This window comes from Terrapene carolina, unplaced genomic scaffold (genome assembly GCF_002925995.2).
Source record: "Terrapene carolina triunguis isolate 2854851 unplaced genomic scaffold, T_m_triunguis-2.0 Scaffold68, whole genome shotgun sequence".
Lineage (NCBI taxonomy): Eukaryota > Metazoa > Chordata > Testudines > Emydidae > Terrapene > Terrapene triunguis.
In genome coordinates, this window is record NW_020664419.1 from 36,598,011 (window position 1) to 36,617,951 (window position 19,941).

General features: G+C 39.7%; 1 protein-coding gene across 1 annotated transcript in view; it reads left to right on the forward strand.

The window, feature by feature from the left end:
- The window catches only part of IQUB (IQ motif and ubiquitin domain containing), a 51,092-nt gene that overhangs the window by 266 nt on the left and 30,885 nt on the right, over positions 1-19,941 (forward strand). Inside the window, exons 1-7 of the mRNA XM_026648921.1 lie at positions 1-446; positions 1,117-1,251; positions 3,275-3,442; positions 3,554-3,729; positions 4,009-4,164; positions 6,700-6,910; positions 12,905-13,080. The exon at positions 1-446 is cut by the window's left edge and continues 266 nt beyond it. Coding sequence (XP_026504706.1) covers positions 1-446; positions 1,117-1,251; positions 3,275-3,442; positions 3,554-3,729; positions 4,009-4,164; positions 6,700-6,910; positions 12,905-13,080 — 1,468 coding nt within the window. The remainder of the gene's footprint in view (positions 447-1,116; positions 1,252-3,274; positions 3,443-3,553; positions 3,730-4,008; positions 4,165-6,699; positions 6,911-12,904; positions 13,081-19,941) is intronic.

A 19,941-nucleotide genomic window follows, 5' to 3' on the forward strand; every position in this document is an offset into this window, starting at 1 on the left:
GGAGCAGGAACCAGCTCCAGAGGCTCGCGGGCAGGAACCGGAGCAGGAGCCAGCTCCAGAGGCTCGCGGGCAGGAACCGGAGCAGGAGCCAGCTCCAGAGGCTCGCGGGCAGGAACCGGAGCAGGAGCCCGCTCCAGAGCCTCATGGGCAGGAACCAGCTCTTGAAGAACAAGAGCAGACAAGCATAGAAGGGCAGGAACCAGCTCTTGAACAGGAAAATGATCTTGCAGTGGGTAATCAAGAAGAATTGCTTGAAAAAGGTGAACAAGGTATATCTGAGCCAACTGCTCCATTAACTGAAATAACTGAAGAAATTTCTCAAATTACTACAGAAACATTTGCTAAGTTGTTAGCAGCTGAAATATACAACTTAGGTACGATGCAACTGGAGGCTTTGGAATCTGAGAGATCATTGCCAGAAGTGTTGACAAATGCTACAGCAACAGGTATAAAGTTTGCCGCACGTAAAAATTGGTTGTTACTGCCATCTTTTTACAAAAGCTGTGTTACCATATTTATTCACAACTTGCCAACGGTTTCTTGGCCTTTTCTCATCACCTTATTGAGGCAACATGGACTCCAGCCAATAGTTGGTATTTTTGGTGTAAAAAGCAACTTTAAACCATATTATATTAATAAAAATTGTGTTCCACCATATCCACCTGCAGGAACACCAAATAAACCGATTAAAGTAATATTTTACTCCTAACCTGGTAGCGAAGTGTAGAATAAATGAAAAGTGTTCTATATATTGATCCCTGTTTCTCTGTTTAGAATGTTCTCTTCATTGAGAACCACAAAATAAACTGAGCATATTGGCATGCGAGGTCACACAGTAGTGCTGCCATTGTTATGTTTTACATTCCGATTTGTTTACATTTTGTAATTTTGGTGTAAATCATTTTAAATATAACATTTATAATATAAATGTATTTCTAATATATAGATATAAAATTTACACTGTTATGCACATGAAGCATATATGAATGGAGGAGAGAAAAGTGCCTTATGCATATTGCAAGAGCTGAGATGCAGTTTTTCAATCTAAATAAAAGGATATTTGTAATCCTTTTAATTAATGTAACAGGAATTGGCATCTCTGTTTATTTTCCTCAGTTAAAATCATGTTGGTTCCTGATATCCAGAGGATCACAATGGCTTTTAACATTGACCAAACTGTAGGGAAGCTCAAGCAATGCTTTGCATCACAGCTAAAAGTACCAAAAGATGTCTTACAGGTCGGGTTTCAAGGTACGTATTATGGATATATTAAAAACTTCCTTTGTTCTTCAGCCCTATTAAAAATAATAAATGGTTAGGCCCCGATCCTGCAATTGGATCATCAAAAGCAGACTTCTGTGGGGCTCCACGTGAGTAAAGGAGTCTGATCATGCGGCTTCAATTGTAGGATCAGGACCTTATTTTGTACTCTTAGTAGAAATATATTTCTGGCATATAGTAAATTTAACAGGCCTGGTGTCAGATCATTGAAATCAGTAGAATTACCCCTAGAATGATTTTACCCCTGAAGGAATAGGATTCAGCTCACACTCACTCAAGTGTTTTGTCTCTGCATGACAAAAAGCAGTAAACATTTATTTCAGTCAGTAGATATATCTCTGAATACACTGGGAACAGGTCCGTTGAATAAGAAGTTGCATTTTTACATCAACTCCTCACAGGAGAACCACACTTCAAACATTTTTTGTTGGTGAACCAAACAAAATCTTAATATTTTTCTAATGATGAAAACATGTTTTTTATTATTATACTCTAGTTATTTTCCTTAAACATTTCACAAAAATATTACCTCAGGGTTGAGAACAAACTTGGAAAGTTCCAGACTCTTTTTTTTTCTACTTCAGAAAACTTAGAGTAAGTGAAATCTTAGAGCATGTCTGATTTAATAGCAGAGAGCTAGGTAGGACTGGAAAGGAAACAGTTGGTGTTTTGTGGTTACGAGAACTAGAAAATGAGTAAGATCCAAGTGGTAGAGGCTGCTCTGGAAAATTACTATTCTTAATTTTTTCCTTTGTGGCAATGACAGAGTAGATGGTTTTCCTGGCATCTGTTTCTCAAAACTTGCTGCTTGAGTCAGTTTTCTTTCTTTTCTTTTTCTTTTTTCTTTTTTCGTGGAGGATCTGCAGGAGCAGAGATGACCAAAAAGTGGCACAGAGAGGCTCCATGCTGGGCAACAATGGAATTGGCAGGCTAGGCTTTTCAAACCTGTTACAGTGGCATTAAAACACCTTGTCAAAACCAATGGAGACTCTCTAACAGACCCAGGGCTCAACTTCATGTATTTTAGTAACATCTTTCCATTAAAGAAATATGAACCATTTCAAATACATTGATACAATCTGCCATTAATTTTAATCTGAGTTAGTGTTTAAACCAGAGGTCTGCAGCAGAATATCCAGTGTATTTCAGCTTTCTGGCCAGTTTGTTTATTGTGCACACACAGCAATTCTGCACACACATTAGCAAGTTTGTAAATAGAAATATTAAATAGAAAATACTATGTCCAAGATTTTTAAAAGCAACTAGTTAGTTTGTGTGTGTCCCAGTTGTTGGCTGCCCAACTGGAGACACCTTTCAGAAAGTGCTGAGCACATAGCCTGTAAAGTGTCTTAAGTTGGGCAGCCAAAGTCTCAAGAAACTTGAAAATTTATTGCTTATGGGTAAAATATTCCAAAGTGCTTAAGTCCCATGGAATTCTGTCTGCTTTTACCTTTCCAACTGGTGAATCTAGCCACCAAATTTTAATTATCGGGACTGGAGCGAGGGCATTCTAAGTATGTTTTAGAATAGAGGTGCTCTGTGTAACCCAGACATTTTATTTTTAGTTTTCATATTAAAACTAAAATGTATTAAAAGCCATTCAGCAGAGTTTTTACTAATACATTAAATCCTCAAGGAGGGCAAAGAGTAACTAAATGTAAAAGCTAGAATTTTAGATGTATTTAGTGTTAACAAATAAGATAAGTAAATACATAAATTGCTGTGTCTTTTTTTCTAGAAAGTGAATATGAATGATTTTTTTCTCTTTGTGTGATGGTGACAATGCTACATCTGACATCTTTTGGGGCAGAAGTACCACAAACTTTCCCTAAAGTCAGCGGCAAACTGGCTCAAAACACCATGATTATTCTTTTTTATGTTTCACTAAAATCATCTGTAGTTTTTATTTCTTCCTGAGGAAAATTCTTAACTGTATCCTCATTTTTTAGAGAAGAACACCTTATATTGTTAATTTTTTTCTTTTTTCTTTTAGGGAGGCTAATTGAGGATAGTGAGACTCTAATGGATATTGGAGTTAGGCCTCATGGCACTATCCAGATTGAGATGTTCTCTCTTGATCCAGAACAGTACCCAATCAAAGCAATTAAATTGCAGCAGGACTACAACATGCCTGATGTCATAACTGTGAGAGTGCAAACAGGTCAACAGTGTTTTTCAAATATGCATTAATATTAATATTTGTGTCAAATTGTAATCAGATTACTTACAGAATAGTATACAATTGTATCTAATGATTGTTATATCCGAACAGATTCTGACACATTCCAAGATGTAGCAGTAGAGATTGAAAGACCTACCTATCGTAAACCATTTCTGGGAGGATTTAAGCATAGGGTAACAGGTGTGGAATTTCATAATGCAGGATCACAAACAGTACCCAAAAAACGACATGACAAAGGAATTAAAGTATTTTGCAGGGAGACACAGGTAATCTTTTAACAGTCTTTCATTTAGAACATTTTCTGCTAAGCAGAATAGAATATGGACATTGTTGTCAGAAATTAAGCTGACTGGAGAAATAATTGAGCATAAATTGGAAATAAATATCAAAATAAGCAGTTTAACTTAAAAACAAATAGTTAATAAGATTAACTTGCATGATTTTAAGTAGCCGACTTTCATTTTAATTGGAAAAAAAAATACAAAAATCCTCAGTATAGGTTGTTATGATGTCATATTTTAACATAAACTATATTTTTGTTCCAGACCGTTGTGGAGAAAAATAAGCGCCAACAGACTAGAAATACAACCTCCACACAGATGACTAAAATTGGCCTCTATGTGTCAAACATGACTGACAAGCTAATAGAACCAAGAACATATCTTACAGCAGAAGAATATCATAAACAAAGACTTGATGCAGTAAGTTCTTACCCATTTATCTGTAAAGCAACACATTATAGATATGACGGGATAAGTGTTCAAAGAATGTGTTTAAAGATGAATGGCAAAAATGCCTGTTAATCTTTAAACTTTATTTTTATGATTGCCAGTGGGGTAGGGAGAAAGCATGTATCCGCTAATTTACACTGTTATCAGCATTGTATTTTAACAACATTGAGATCATCATTAGTTACTGCACATCTTGAGAAATTTGATCTGCAGACTTTGTGGTTTCTCTCTCAGAATGAGTGACATCCCAACTGCTATGTATAGAAGTTTGTCTAAACATGTTTTCATTTCCTCATAGCTTTCTCATAAAGTTTCTTTAGTTAGGCAAATTGTATGCATAAGTATACATGACTCCACAAGTTGATCCATGGAGGCACAATGGTCTAATAAGATGGAGCACTGGACTGGAACTTTGGAAATCTGGATTCAGTTCCTGGCTCTGCTACTGAGCTATTTCCTTGTTCTGGGCCTCCATTTCCCCTCTGACTTTTTTTTTTTTTGTAATGATGAAAAGTGTTATATATGAGCTAGGCAGTATTGTGATTTTGATCAATGAGAGTGGTGAGCACCTTGCGGAACTGGGCCCTGAATACATGACTGCCCCCTTAGGCCTGCAGTTTGTTTTAGTATGGTCTTTAACAGCCCTTACAGAAATTATTAAAGGATGTGCAAATGGAATTATGCAGCTAATTTTAGTTGCATTTTCCAGTTTTCCCTTGGAAGGTAGGCATTTTAAAGATTTCTTCCATAATATTACAAGCCAGTTTTGGTGTTTGTGAAAGCACATGTAACTCCATTTAATCAATGGTGTTATGTCTGTTTACGCTAGGTCTGAATTTTTGGCCCCATAATTTATTATATTGTTAAAACTTGCAAGCTGGCATATACAATGCTGTATCTTGCTCTTTGTTAATATAATTGAAATTCTGTGGAAAGCTGGTTATCTGAACTTCTCTAGAACATGTATCTCTACTGGATGTACTTACTTATCATCTTGTTAATAAATATTTGAATTCTGCATATCTATATCCTTTCATCCAAGTGCATTTACTAGAGAGAAAAAATTCTAGTCTTTGTTTCTGTTTTCTGATAAACGCCATACAATCAACCCTTTAAAAACAAACAAAAAGATCAGCATTGTACCTGAAAAACGCTTACAATTTATCTACTCTACCATAAATTTAGTTTATTCATTGAGGGGAAGCTGAACTGGGTGAGCAGTCCTGTGGAGTTACATGATGTAGTGGAATCTGCTGAGAGTCTCCTTAGGATTCATGTTCTTCTCAGTTCAGTTGCAGGTCCCCTTGTGCTGCAAGTTCTTGTTGTCTATCCGCAAGCTAGCTATCACATTTAGAGCCAAACTCCATGTCCCTAATCCCTTCCCCAGGCTGACTGCATGTTTCCTTAGGTGCACAGGTGCCAGCTTCAATTTGCCGGTTTTTGTCTCCTCGGGTCTACTGAAGGGTCTCCTTAGACCAGGGATCGGCAATCTTTGGCACGCGGCCCATCAGGAAAATCCGCTGGCGGGCCGGGACGGTTTGTTTATCTGCAGTGGCCACAGGTTCAGCCGATCGCAGCTCCCACTGGCCGCGGTTTGCCGTTCCAGGCCAATGGGGGCTGCGGGAAGCAGCATGGGCTAAGGGATGTGCTGGCTGCCGCTTCCCGCAGCCCCCATTGGCCTGGAACGGTGAACCGCGGTCAGTGGGAGCTGCAATCGGCTGAACCTGTGGCCACTGCAGGTAAACAAACCGTCCCGGCCCGCCTGCGGATTTCCCTGATGGGCCGCGTGCCAAAGATTGCCGATCCCTGCCTTAGACTGATATTTGCACCAAGAACTTCTTTACTTTCGGAGATCTTCAGCAGCAAACTCTATCCTCTACTGTCTGTCCCCATCTGTCTTGGCAAATCTGTTTACCCAAACTGATGGTGGTGTCTGCATTGTGAGATTCTTTTGCATGTATTAAGGAAATAAATTAACAAATGCAAAGAGAATTTTAAAAGGTTATGTATCAACAACCAGGACTGCTCTCTTACTTTAATACCCTGAACATAACCTGGGTAGTCTCACTTTAACCACTAGTTCACAAACAAAATATAGTTGATTTTCCATTAAATTTCCACTTTCTCTCAAAGTGTAAAAGGCCAATTTCTCAAGTATATTTACCTAAGTTGTACCCATTGCACATGCTATTGCACATTTTTATCTATTATTATTTGTATTACTGTAGCACCTAGGAGCCATAGTCGTGGATCAGGATCCCATTGTGCTACGCACTGTACAAACACAGAACAAAAAGTCCCTGCCTCAGAGCTTACAATCTATGTATAAGACGACAGAGCGATACAGACACATGGGGGAGTACAAGGAAACAATGAGACAGTATTGGTCAATATAGTAGGCAGTGGTTTCAGCAATTTCTAACAAATTTCTCTTCTACTTAAAACAAAATTTCTCGCATTGTACTTTAAATGGATAATTATTCATCTGTTTTATACTCTATTTAGGTAATAGTATTACAGAAATATTTCCGACGATGGCATGCCATAAATGTTGTACAGAAATTAAGAGAAGAAAAAAGGTTGCGGTTAGAATGGGAGGCACAAGAAGAGTTAAGGAAAAAAAGAGAGAAGGAAGAAAGATTGAGAAGGGAGCATGAGCGAAGATTGAATCCTAAAACAAAGGAAGACTTTGAACTACTTTACCATGCTTTAGAATGTAAGTTTTTCTTAGAGGCATTCTCAAATTGTCTCAGGCCTCAAATGTAGGTTTTGTTAAAAACAAACTTTTACAGAGCCCTGATGTCAGTGGAAATGTTTCCATTACTTTCTTCAGTTTGCAATGGAAGTACTTTAAAAATGAAGTACTTTAAAAAGTAAATTACTATCTAGCAGCCAAATATTTTCTGTTTCATATTAGGAAGTAATCAGGTTACCAAATACAGCTGGTAATTGTGCTATCTGATAGATTTACTGTTGTCTTCATCCATTTGTATTGCTAACTCCAGTTTAGGGTGACTAGATAGGATGAAGAAAATATTGGGACACTTGGAGGGGAGGGATGGGGAGGGGGCGGCGGGAGTAAAAAAAGAAAACGGAGGCCCGCCGGAGCAAAAAAAAAAAAACAGGAGTGCAAAATATTGGGACAAATTGCGTCCTGACCAAACATCGGTCGGGACGCGAGACAAACGACTAAATATCGGGACAGTCCCGATTTTATCAGGACGTCTGGTCACCCTACTCCAGTTGGAGGAACTGGAATGTTTGTTTGTTTGTTTGTAATGCAATAAGGTTAACATAACTGTGATGCACTTAAATAGCTGAAAATAAATCCATACAAAATGCAGATTTAATGTCCATAGTTCAGAATTAACTGCCAGTATGTGATATTTTAGCCAAAAGTCAAAAGACAAATATACATTTCCTTAATCCCCTCTCATCCTCTGATGTCCTTTTAATCTTATTTTTCCTCACCTCTCCTCTTTTATTTCCCTCTGACGATTTACTGAACTTGTTCTTAGTATCCTGCACGTGAGTCTTCTGAGTCTTATCCCGCACTGAAATGAATCATATCTTCTAGTATAGACAAGACCTTTATAACTTTCCCTTGCAATAACATGAAGTAGGTGCTGCAGAGAGATACCTGCTATAACAGCAATAGGAGAATGACCTGAACATACAGATATTACACGGAGAATATCAGTGCATACCTTTCCGAAGAACAATATCTAAAAACTGGCCTTGTGCAAATGTTGTCATATAATGAAACTACCGGAATTCCTCTAAAAGGTCTCACATTGAATAAGACTCTTGTGGTCCGTTGGTAGCCTCTGATAACATTACTTCTGTGGCTCAAGTGGTGATGGGGACAGCATTGTCTAGTGATCTGAACTCAAAATAGGGAGCTAAAAACTCTTGAGTTCTACTTGCATCTGTTCCACTGATTCTGCCACACTTCAAGAGTCTGAAAGGATAAACTGCAGTTCAAGTGCCAAGTAGTATTGATGTTATTGGCCACAATTTTCAAAAATGAGTAGTGATTGTGGGTGTTTTGGGGCAGCCAATATGAAAGACCTTCAAGTGGCCTGATTTTCAGAGTGTGAGTGTGCAGCACTTTCTTAAACCAGGCTTCTGAAAGATGTGTGATAGGTTAGGTACCCAAAAATTGAGGACTCAAAAATCACAAGTCATTTTGAAAAGCTTGGCCATTTATTGTTAGTGCTTATGTCTGGAATCTGGAGCTCCATAGCATTTATTTTAAAACCTGTTTCATAATTAGCAATGTGACCCAGTCCACTTGGTTTTCTTTTAAGAGGCTTATTTGAGATAGAACCAACAAAGATCAGAGTTGAAATCCTGAATGAATCTTTCTATTTTTAGATTTGAAACTTGTGGTTATATAAGTGTTTTTTTTGTTTAGTTAAAATACCATCTGCTTCACAAATAAAATCCTTAGCTGTTCAAGTTGAGGAATGTAATATCTAGGTAACACAAGAAGTTTGTGCCAGTACAAACAATGTAAAAGAAAATTTCATTACTTGAAATGTCTTTAACATCATATGTTGGAAAGAAATCAGTCATTATATAAATTATTGACCGTTTGCTTTTGTTGTTTGTTTGTTGACTAGTTGCTTCTCTATACAGTGACCTGCAGTCATTCGCCTCATTATAACAGAGCTTACTGATTCTAGGAACCACTTTTTTTTCTACCTGCAGCTAGAAGTACTTTCACATTCTTACAGTGTCAACAGACTATACAAGCTAAATCACTGTGACAGTAATAGAATGAGATTACTGTCCTCTAAAGATCTGTGAAGGGTATTGCTAGTGATCACAACAAGGGTGGTTTGTTACAGGGTCAGCCAGAACTGGCTAGAATTGTTGTCAGTTTTGGGGGTTTTTTTAGCCTGAATAGTAAACAAGCTCTATTTTATATAATATATATAATATTTTAGTAAGGCGATTTTATTATTAAAATGTAAAATGGGCACATGGGAATAGTAAAAGACTGGAGATTCCTCAATATCTGTAAAGCAGTTACACTACAAGGTGAATTTTTAAGCTAGTTGCCTATTCCCAGTGAATCAATAGGTGAATCTAGACAATTCCAGTAACTGTATCTAAACACCTTTTAGTCTCTTAAACACAACCTTGCTTACTATATTTATTAGTTTTGTTCTTTAGATTGCTGCCTCCTTGTGGTATATGAAGCTTTGGGCTATGCAATGCTATTATTGACTAAAATGGCTGCTCTTAGAAGTATCTTGGGATACTGTGAACTTGTCAGGCAGCCTAGCATTAAAACCATAGCAAAAGGAGCCTTAAGGAAATGAGTTGAAGTATTCTAAAATGGAAAAAGCATAAGGTACTGGAGATAAGAAGTGAATAAACCTTTTCTTTGTGCAGCTTTTTCCTGGGATAGGGTATTATGTTAGATTTTCTCCCCCCCGCCCCAAGTATGCATTATATACTGTTTTCTTGACATGTATACTTTGTTGTGTAACTGTTTTGGAATAGGTTTCATGTATGCAGAGAACTCTTAACTTTGCAACAACAACAAAAAATCTTACAAAGAAAATTCCAGATTGATTATATAATACATAAAGAAAAGTCACTATCTCATTTTAAAACATTTTGATATTGTTAGGAACAGAAAGAAGTTTATAAGTGTGTGTGTGTGTGTGTGTATATCAGCATTTATACACTGTGGTAATGGGCAGTACAAAACAAGCCAAGATAGATGTGTATGTGCATATTACACCTAGCACGGGACATACAAGGCAATAAGAAGAGGTTCTATAAATATATTAGGAGCAACAGAAAGGCAAAAGAAAGTGTAGGCCCACTACTTAGCAGGAAAGGAGAGCTAATAATGGATAACATCAAGAAGTTTGAGGTTATTAATGCCTATTTTGCTTCAGCCTTCACTAAAAAGGTTAACTATGACCACATATTTAACACAATTAATATTGACAACAAGGGGGAAGAACGCAAGCCAGAATAGGGAAAGAACAGGTTAAAGAATATTTAGGGCCTGATGAAATTCATCCTAAGCTACTTGAAGGAACTATCTGAAGCAGTCTTGGAACCAATTAGCAATTATCTTTGAGAACTCATGGAGAACGGTTGAGGTCCCAGAGAAGAGGAGAAGGGCAAACTTAGTATCTGTGTTTAAAAAGGGGAACAAAAAGGATCCAGGGAATGTACACCAGCCTGCCTAACTTCAATATCGGGAAAGATACTGGAACAAATTATTAAACAATCAATTTGTAAGGACCTAGAGGATAATAGGATTATAAGCAATAGCCAGCCTGCATTTGTCAAGAACAAATCATGCCAAAGCAACCTAATTTCCTTATTTGACAGGGTTACTGGCCTAGTGGATGCAGGGAAACTATAAACATGATATATCTTGATTTTAGTAAGGCTTTTGGCACAGACACACATGACATTCTCATAAGCAAACTAGGGAAATATGGTCTAGATGAAATTTCTATAAGATGAGTGCATAGCTGGTTGAAAGACTAATCAAAGAGTAGTTATCAATGGTTCACTGTCAAACTGCATACAAGTGTCTATTGGGGTCTTGCAGGAGTCTGAACTAGGTCCAATACTATTTAGTATTTTCAGTAATTGCTTAAATACTGAAGTGGAGTGAACACTTATAAAATTTGCCCATGACACCCAGCTGGGAGGGGTTGCAGGTACTTTGGAGAACAGGGATAGAATTCAACTCAACCTTGAAAAATTAGAGAAGTGGTCTGAAATCAACAAGATTAAATTCAGTAAATACAGGTGCAAAGTACTTCACTTAGGAAAGAAAACTCAAATGCACAACTGCAAAATTGGGAATAATTGGATAGGTGATAGTACTGCTGAAAAGGATCTGGGAGTTACAGTGGATTACAAATGGAATGTGAATTAACAATGTGATGTAGTTGCCTAAAAAGGCTAATATCCTGGGGTATATTAACAGCTGTGTTGTGTGAAAGACAGAAGAGGTAATTGTCCCACTCTACTTGGCACTGGTGAGGCTGGAGCTGGAGTGTTGTGTCCAGTTCTGGGTGCCACACTAGTTATAATGTGGACAAATTGGAGAGAGTTCATAGAAAACCAACAAAAATGATAAAACCTTTAGAAAACCTGACCTATGAGAAAAGGTTAAAAAACAAACAAACCCTGAGCATCTTTAATCTTGAGAGAAGAAGACTTGAGGGGGAATCTGATAACAGTCTTCATATATGTTAAAGGCTGTTATAAAGAGATCAAGGATCAATTGTTTTCCATGTCCACTGGGTGTAGAACAAGAAGTAATGGGCTTAATCTGCATCAGGGAAGATTTAGGTTAGATATTAGGAAACAGTTTATAATTATAAGGATAATTAAGCACTGGAATAGGCTTCCAAGGGAGATTGAGGAATCCCCATCATTAGAGGTTTTTAAGAAGAGGTTGGACAAACAGCTGTCAGGGTTGATCTAACCTTACTTAGTCCTGCCTCAGTGCAAAGAGCTGGACTAGATGCCCTCTCAAGGTCCCATCTAGCCCAATATTTCTATGATCTCTCTCTCTCTCTCTCTCTCTCTCTCTCTCTCTCTCTCTCTCTCTCTCTATATATATATATATATATATAGAATGTAATAGTTGTTTAAACAAGTTAGTACAGTTGCCTCGCTTGTATATTCAAGTGCTGCAGTTGCTCTAACGTTTTGCTGCCTGGGTTTCCACTGTTTGGTTCTAGGAGTCAGAAGGCCAGATTCTCAGCTGTGCGATATGATTTACATGCTATCATTGCTTTTATCTCATGATTTTGGTGCACAATATCTATGTTCAGGGCTCAAACTATTGGGGGGAGGGAGGAAGGAGGAGGAAGTATTGGTATTTTACCTAGGTTTGCCCACAAATGGAACTCTGCCCACTATACAGTATATTCTGTAAATGTTCAAAACAGGATCATGAGTCCTCAGCTGAGCTCCATTGGTGGACTCCTTGGGCTTGGCTTCCTCTCAAAAGGATTCAAATAAATGCATGGACTCTGCTGGACTGTCTGGGCTTGACTCCACCTCAGTGGGTATTTGATGTCCCTAGGTTCCTTGGGCTTAACTTCTTAATTGGACAGAAATGGTAGGACTCTAAGCATCAACACTAATGGTGCCAAAATGAGATATCACTTCTAGTAACTTGGGCAGATGTTCATAATATACATTTTTTGATTTCTTATATGCTTTGATCAGCAATGAAACAGTTAATATTGGTTTTTAAACTGTCATTGGACATCTCCCTTAATACCTCATTGAAATGAACTGGAATTGTTCACACTTTTCAGAACTATTGTTTCAGGCTCTCTGCAAACTCAGGGAGAATTTGTTTTTTTCAGTTACACTTGATTCATGTTTTGAAGATTTTCTTCACAACTGTAAGGCCTGGGGATCTTTTCTTAATAAAATTTTAGATTGTGGAGCACAAGGTGGCAGCTCTGGAAAGATGAATGTACATAGCATATCTATATCATAATTTGATCCATCTCTGTGCTGTTTAATTTGCATGAAAAATGTGCATAACTAACTTTAAAATGTACAAGTCATTTGTTAGGAAACTGAAAGTTTGGCATTAAACATTGAAAAATAAATACATATTAACCGAATGTGAAAGCAAAAATGTCCAGCTGGTACACTTTTAGAAGTTTTAAAATCCATATTTTTTTAATGACTATAGTATGGAGGCAGGAGGAGATTGAGCGCATTAACAACACTCTCACTGGAGCAGAAAGAAAGGCAGCCCTCTGTGCACTTCTAGAACAAGAGACACAGCTGATTGCTTCCATTGGGAGACACAAACTAAATGCAGATGAAGAGAACCAGCAAAAAGCAATACTGTTCTTTTTGGATAAGGTCAGTGAAGTAATTGCAATCTGAACATGAATGTACCCAAAGTTCAAAAACCTAATATCATTTACAAACTAGCAGACAAAAGTAAACCACTGTAATTAGCTTGACCAGTTATGCATAGTGCAGACATTCACATGTTTGTCAGAGAACAGAATTGCCTCGTTAGTTACAGTTTTTAAGTCTTTATTCATGTTGGTACAATTTAATGAACACTTCATTTTCCCCAAGCACAGAGTTCAAGCTGCCACTTATTTCATAACTTATCTAGTTATTTCAAGAGATATGAGAACAATGCATCATGTAACCTACCATCTGTGCTTCACTCTAGGCACAGCAAGATATAAGTATATTATAATAATGACATTAACTCTGAGTTGATGAATTTTGCCTTATAAGAATATTCTGCATAAAGGACCTAATTCTGCTCTTAGACATCAGTGATACTAAGTCAGGCCCTAACAGAATACATATAATTTTAGAGCTGACACAGTGTGTCAGGATAATGTGTGCTATTTTAGTTTTTGCACAGTACAATATAAGTTATTATCATGTAGGAACCCGTACATGAAAAGTAGTTACTTTAAATGCACTACCTTTTTTTGAAACTTTAAATAACTCTGCCAATTAATTTCTCTCTCCAAAATACCCAGTGTCACTAATCAAAACTAATGAATAAGCGCTTGATCCTGCCCTCTGATATACTGTATGAGCTACTGTGTATCTTGAAAAATCAGTTACTGCATTTTGTCAAAACATGCTTTAGGTGCCTCTAAAATTTCATTTTGTTTGTTGGGTAGTGGGGTTTGTGTGTGTGTGTGTAAGCATAAGACAAAGAACAAAGGTTGCCAGGTGTCCGGTTTTCGACCAAAAAGTCCAGTCAAAAGGGGACCTGTACAGTGTCCAGTCAGGTGTAGGGACACCAAAAGTCCAGTTACTGCAGGTGTGTGTGCAGGGGGTGGGGTGGGGGTAGGCGCAGGATCATCAACCTGTGCCAGCCCCTGCTCAGAGAGGGCCACCTCCTACCTGCCTCTCATGGGCAGGCAGGCTCCAGGTCAGGGGCTGCAGCTCCTATCCCAGCTCCAGAGCAGAGGGAGCCCAGATGGGGGAGGGAGGTGGAGAGGATCGAGTTATGAGGAAGTGGGGGCGGGGGAGAGGAGCAAGCAGGGGGTGGGGGCTGGGGGAATTGGTGGAGAAGGGGCAGGGCCTCAAGAGAAGAGGTGAAGCAGGTGGCAGGGCCTCGGGGGGAAGAGGTGGGGCAGGGGAAGGTTCTGGCACTCCTGCTGTAGTGCCCTGTTTTCAGAAAATAGAAAGTTGACAACCCTACAAAGAACTGGCCAAACCAATTTAAATGAAATGTTTGGCGGGGAGGGGGAGCAAATAAAATTTATTTGGAGTGGGGCACTGAATGGCAAATTTCAGCATCAAGCAAATTAAAATGACAAAATTATAAATTCCTCAAAAACAAGGTTGATAGTGGAATTCGAAACTCCAAAGTGACCTATACACTTTTTTTCAAAAATGACTATTGGATGCATTTAACACTCAGCAAATGTATTATATAGCGATGTCTCCTTTTTCTCTTCACTTAAGTTCCCATCATGTTGGTTAACTAAATAAAAAACAAATGTCCTTCATATAAGATACTTGGTTCTGAGCTGTTCACAGTATCTGTAAGACTTCTTGTAGTAAAAATAAAGAAACAAATCAACAGAGCCAGACGTGTACCCAGAAGCCTCCTGCTACAAGACAGGCCCAAAAAAGAAACCAACAGAACTCCACTGGCCATCACCTACAGTCCTCAGCTTAAACCTCTCCAATGCATCATCAGTGATCTACAACCCATCCTGGACAATGATCCCTCACTTTCACAGACCTTGGGAGGCAGGCCTCGCCCACAGACAACCTGCCAACCTTAAGCATATTCTCACCAGCAACCACGCACCGCACCATAACAACTCTAACTCAGGAACCAACCCATGCAACAAACCTCAATGCCAACTCTGCCCACATATCTACACCAGCAATACCATCACAGGACCTAACCAGATCAGCTACAACATCATCGGCTCATTCACCTGCAGGTCCACCAATGTTATATATGCCATCATGTGCCAGCAATGCCCCCCTGCTATGTACATTGGCCAAACTGGACAGTCACTATGCAAGAGGATAAATGGACACAAGTCAGATATCAGGAATGGCAATATACAAAAACCTGTAGGAGAACACTTCAACCTCCCTGGCCACACAATAGCAGATGTTAAGGTAGCCATCTTACAGCAAAAAAACTTCAGGACCAGACTCCAAAGAGAAACTGCTGAGCTCCAGTTCATTTGCAAATTTGACACCATCAGATCAGGATTAAACAAAGACTGTGAATGGTTATCCAACTACAGAAGCAGTTTCTCCTCCCTTGGTGTTCACACCTCAACTGCTAGCAGAGCACCTCACCCTCCCTGATTGAACTAACCTCGTTATCTCCATACTGATTTATACCTGCCTCTGGAAATTTCCATTACTTGCATCTGATGAAGTGGGCATTCACCCACGAAAGCTTATGCTCCAATACTTCTGTTAGTCTTAAAGGTGCCACAGGACCCTCTGTTGCTTTTTACAGATTCAGACTAACACGGCTACCCCTCTGATACTTAATAACTCTTTGTAACCACAGATTACCTAAGAGTTTTGGCTCAGGAGAAGAATGACTTGTTAGCTGCTCTTCGCTCTCAACATTTTATTCTGCAGGAACCAGACATAGTAGTGATTCCCAAGGCAGCACAGGCTGCAGCTGCCAGACATTCCTGCCTCTTAGTTGGAAGGAAGGATTTACTTGTGGTTCAATGCACAGGACAGAAAGTCAGGAGAGCTTGGTTGACATCTTGGCCTCATTGAACTCAGTGTCAAAACTCTCACTGACTTCAGTGGGGGCAGGATTTCATCCCTGGATTTTATTACAGTCTGACTTTAGGAAGGTAACTTAACCGTTCTGTCTCTCAGTTTTCTCATTTGTAAAATGGGGATGATACTTACCTAACAGAGATGACATAAAGATATGTTAATGTTAAGGCTCAGCATGAAGCTCTTAGAAATCTTCATTACTAAGAGATGTAGTAATATTCTGTTCCTTTCTACAAATGGATCAGAAAAGCTTAAACAGCTGTGAAGGACGGAGAAGTACTAAGGTAGTAGTGTGACAACCATAATACTGCATGAAGTTGGCAGACACTCTTCAGTGTTTTTCTGATCCAATTTGGGGCAAGTGGAGAAGAGATTCTTTGGGATGACCTCAGCCCTATTATGGGAACAGGAGAGAATGTTTGGGCCAAGTGAAGACCTTTTGAAACTTAGCAGAGGTTACCTAGGAAATGGATGTGGTAAGGAGAGAAAATGTGAAAAGGGAGAGGAGGATTTTTAGTAGAATTTCAACAAATGAAGAGATGAGAGGAAGGAACAAAAAGATATCTAAAATGTATAATAAACCATACTGATAGAAGATGTAGACAGGAAAGAGAAAAATAATATGAAAAGTGAGACAGAATCAGAAGAGAGAATCTGAGAGAGAATAGGTGAAAGAAAATAAATGGAAAACCTAAAAAATGATTAAACATTACAAAAAAATTAGTTTGTTGGAAACCTACTTACGGGGAACACTGATACAAGGATATAAAAACGGGGAAAGTACAACGGGAGAAATCAAGGAGAGAGAGAGATGTTGTTAATCTTAATTTTTGCATCCGAAGAAGTGGGTTGTAGCCCACGAAAGCTTATGCTCTAATAAATTTGTTAGTCTCTAAGGTGCCACAAGTACTCCTGTTCTTTTTGCGGATACAGACTAACACGGCTGCTACTCTGAAACCTTAATTTTTTTTATACAACATTTGCTGCTAAAGCTTTAGGGTAAATTTTATCTTACAATTGTTTTATGTGGCTACTATTGATACTTTATGTAAATTTACATAATATGGTGTTTGTGGAATCTAACACTATCAGACAGATTTATTTGGCATTTTGTTATATGTAAAGCTTATTGAAAAGATAAAAGTAAAGAATTTGCTGGGAGACATACAGATTTGTGATCAGCATTGGTCTGCATTATAAAATTCTCCTTGGCTTTGTTGCTTGCATTATCAGAAATAATGTACTTGTACTTTTACTTAACTAGAGGAATACTTACATTATTTTTTAAGACCAAGCTGACAGTGAGTCCAAGTGCAGTAAATCTAAAGATTTCATTAAATGGTAGATGGGACATTAGATGGGGAAGAGTCTTAGTTACTAGAGAGAATTCTTTCCCAAGCATCTGGCTGGTGGGTCTCAAAATGTTCAGGGTCTAACTGATTTCCATATTTGGGGTCAGGAAGGAATTTCCCCCGCCCAGATAAGATTGGCAGAGACCCTGGTTTTTTTTTGTTTTCCTTTGCAGCCTGGGGCATAATTCACTTGCTGGTTTGAACTAAAGTAGATGGTGGATTCTCTGTAGCTTGATTTAAATCAAGATTTGAAGAGTTCAGTAAAAGACAGGGCCCTAGTGCCATTTTCTATGACCAACTCTAGATTTTGAGAACCAAATTTTCCAAAGATAGAAGCCTTCTTACATATGAAGAAATGCATGCATAATTGCATGACTGCCATAGGTGCCGACTCCATGGGTGCTCCGGGGCTGGAGCACCCATGGGGAAAAATTAGCGGGTGCTCCGCACCCACCGGCAGCCAAGCTCCCCCTCCTTGCCTCCTTCTCCCCTCCCCAGCATGCCGCATCCCTGCTCCTCCCCCTCCTTTCCAGTGCTTCCTGTCCCCCCACCGCCTAACAGCTGTTTGGCGGCGCTTAGGACTTTCCGGGAGAGAGGGGGAGAAGCAGGGATGCGGCACACTCCGGGGAGGAGGCAGAGAAGAGGCAGGGCAAGGGCGGGGACTTGGGGAAAGAGGGTGGAATGGGGGGGGAAAGGGAGTGGAGTTGGGGTGAGAAAAGGTGGGGTTGGGCGGGGACTTTGGGGAAGGGGTGGAATGGGGGTGGGGTGAGGGTGGGGCAGGGCCAGAGGCGGGGCAGAGGGGAAGTCGGCGCCTATAAAGGCTGCTTTTACACACTTATGTACTTTGGTTGCACAGACAGCTGTGTGGGCAAAAGGGAAGTCAGGCTCTTAATTATCTGGATGTGAGTCTAGTTGGTGGTTTACTCATGTAACCGCTTGCATTTTTGTGCCTGTGCTTCCATGATCCATGTGTTGATAATGTGGGCCTAGGAATCAGAAAGCCAGATTCTCAGATAGAGTAACTCTGCATACTTTGACTTCAGCAGACATATGCTGATTTACATTAGCTGAAAATCTGGCCCAGAGTTTGTCGTCATCAGTTTTTATCCAGTGTAAGACTTTAGAGGTGGTGAAGACCTAATCTTCCCCTTAAGTAGAAATAGGGTTACCAACTTTCTAATAGAACAAAACCAAATACCCTTGCTTCACCCCCTGCCCTGCGCATTCCCTGAGGCCCTGCCCCTGTCCTGCCCCTTCTCCAAGGCCCTAGCCCCCGCTCACTCCATTCTCCCACCCTCCCTCCATCACTCACTCTCCCCCACCCTCACTCACTTTCATCAGGCTGGGGCAGGGGGTTGGGATGTGGGAGGGAGTGAGGACTCCAGCTGGGGGTGCAGACTCTGTGTTGGGGCCGGGGATGAGGGATTTGGGGTGCAGGAGGGGGCTCCAGGCTGGGGCCAAGGGGTTCGGGGGCGGGGCTCAGAGCTGGGGCAAGGGGATAGGGTGCAAGAGGATGTGCAGGCTCTGGGAGGGAGTTTGGATGTGGGAGGGGGCTCAGGGCTAGGGCAGGGGGTTGGGGTGCAAGAGGGGGTGCGGGCTCTGGGAGGGAGTTTGGGTGCAGGAGGGGGCTCAGGGCTGGGACAGGGGGTTGGGCTGCAGGAAAGGATTCAGGGTGCAGACTCCAGCTGGGCAGCACTTACCTCAGGCGGCCCCCAGAAGTGGACAGCAAGGGCCGAACTCAAAAGAAACAGTAATATGTAGCGTTAATTTATCCACTTTCAGATGTTACTAGCCTCCTACAAAACAGAAGTATTTCAATATAACTTTCAAATGTTTGTATTTTGGTTGCAGTTTAACATCTTTAACTGAAAACAAAGCATAGCAATAATGTATGAAGCAAATACTTCATGCTATTCAATGTCTTTTTTTTTTTGCTGAACGTAGAATTCTGTTGAGTACTCAAGTTAACATTTATGAGCTGACACAAGAGAACTGCTCAGCTGATACTGATTAGATAATATATTTGACCTTTCTCATTATGAACAGCTAATTTGAAATGTTGATGGGAATTAGTAGGTGAGTCTATAACTCTTCAAAATTGGTGTATGCTGTAGGCTCACTCAATATTGCTCTTTTTCAAGATGCAAAAATCAGGATACTTGCTAAGTAAAATCATGGAATTGGTATCAAAAGCATGAGTTTTAACCTTTTCAGTCTCCTCTCTGAGCATTAATACTGCTAAAAAATGAGTGATCTATATTACTTCTGCTTTTTAATGTTAAGTCTATTTAGTGCTCAGACAGTGGCTCTCTAATGAAATATTACACTGCTTCTTCCGCAGCAGAGTTTACAGCCACCTTGGAACGTAGGCTTTCAGTCTAAACCCATTATATTCTCCCCCCTTGCAGACCCCTCTTTTTTTAAGTGTAAGGAGATTGTTCCCAAATATCATCTCGTGTATTTTAGTTTCTACTTGTATGCCCAGGAGCTCCTTAGTTAACTCAGGAGAGCAAAGAAAAAGGCTATTCCTTCAGAGTACCCTGATTTGTGGCAGGGAGTGGGGAAGCCGAGATCAGCAAATGCATTTTATTTCCCATTACCTTTTGTTCCTTTC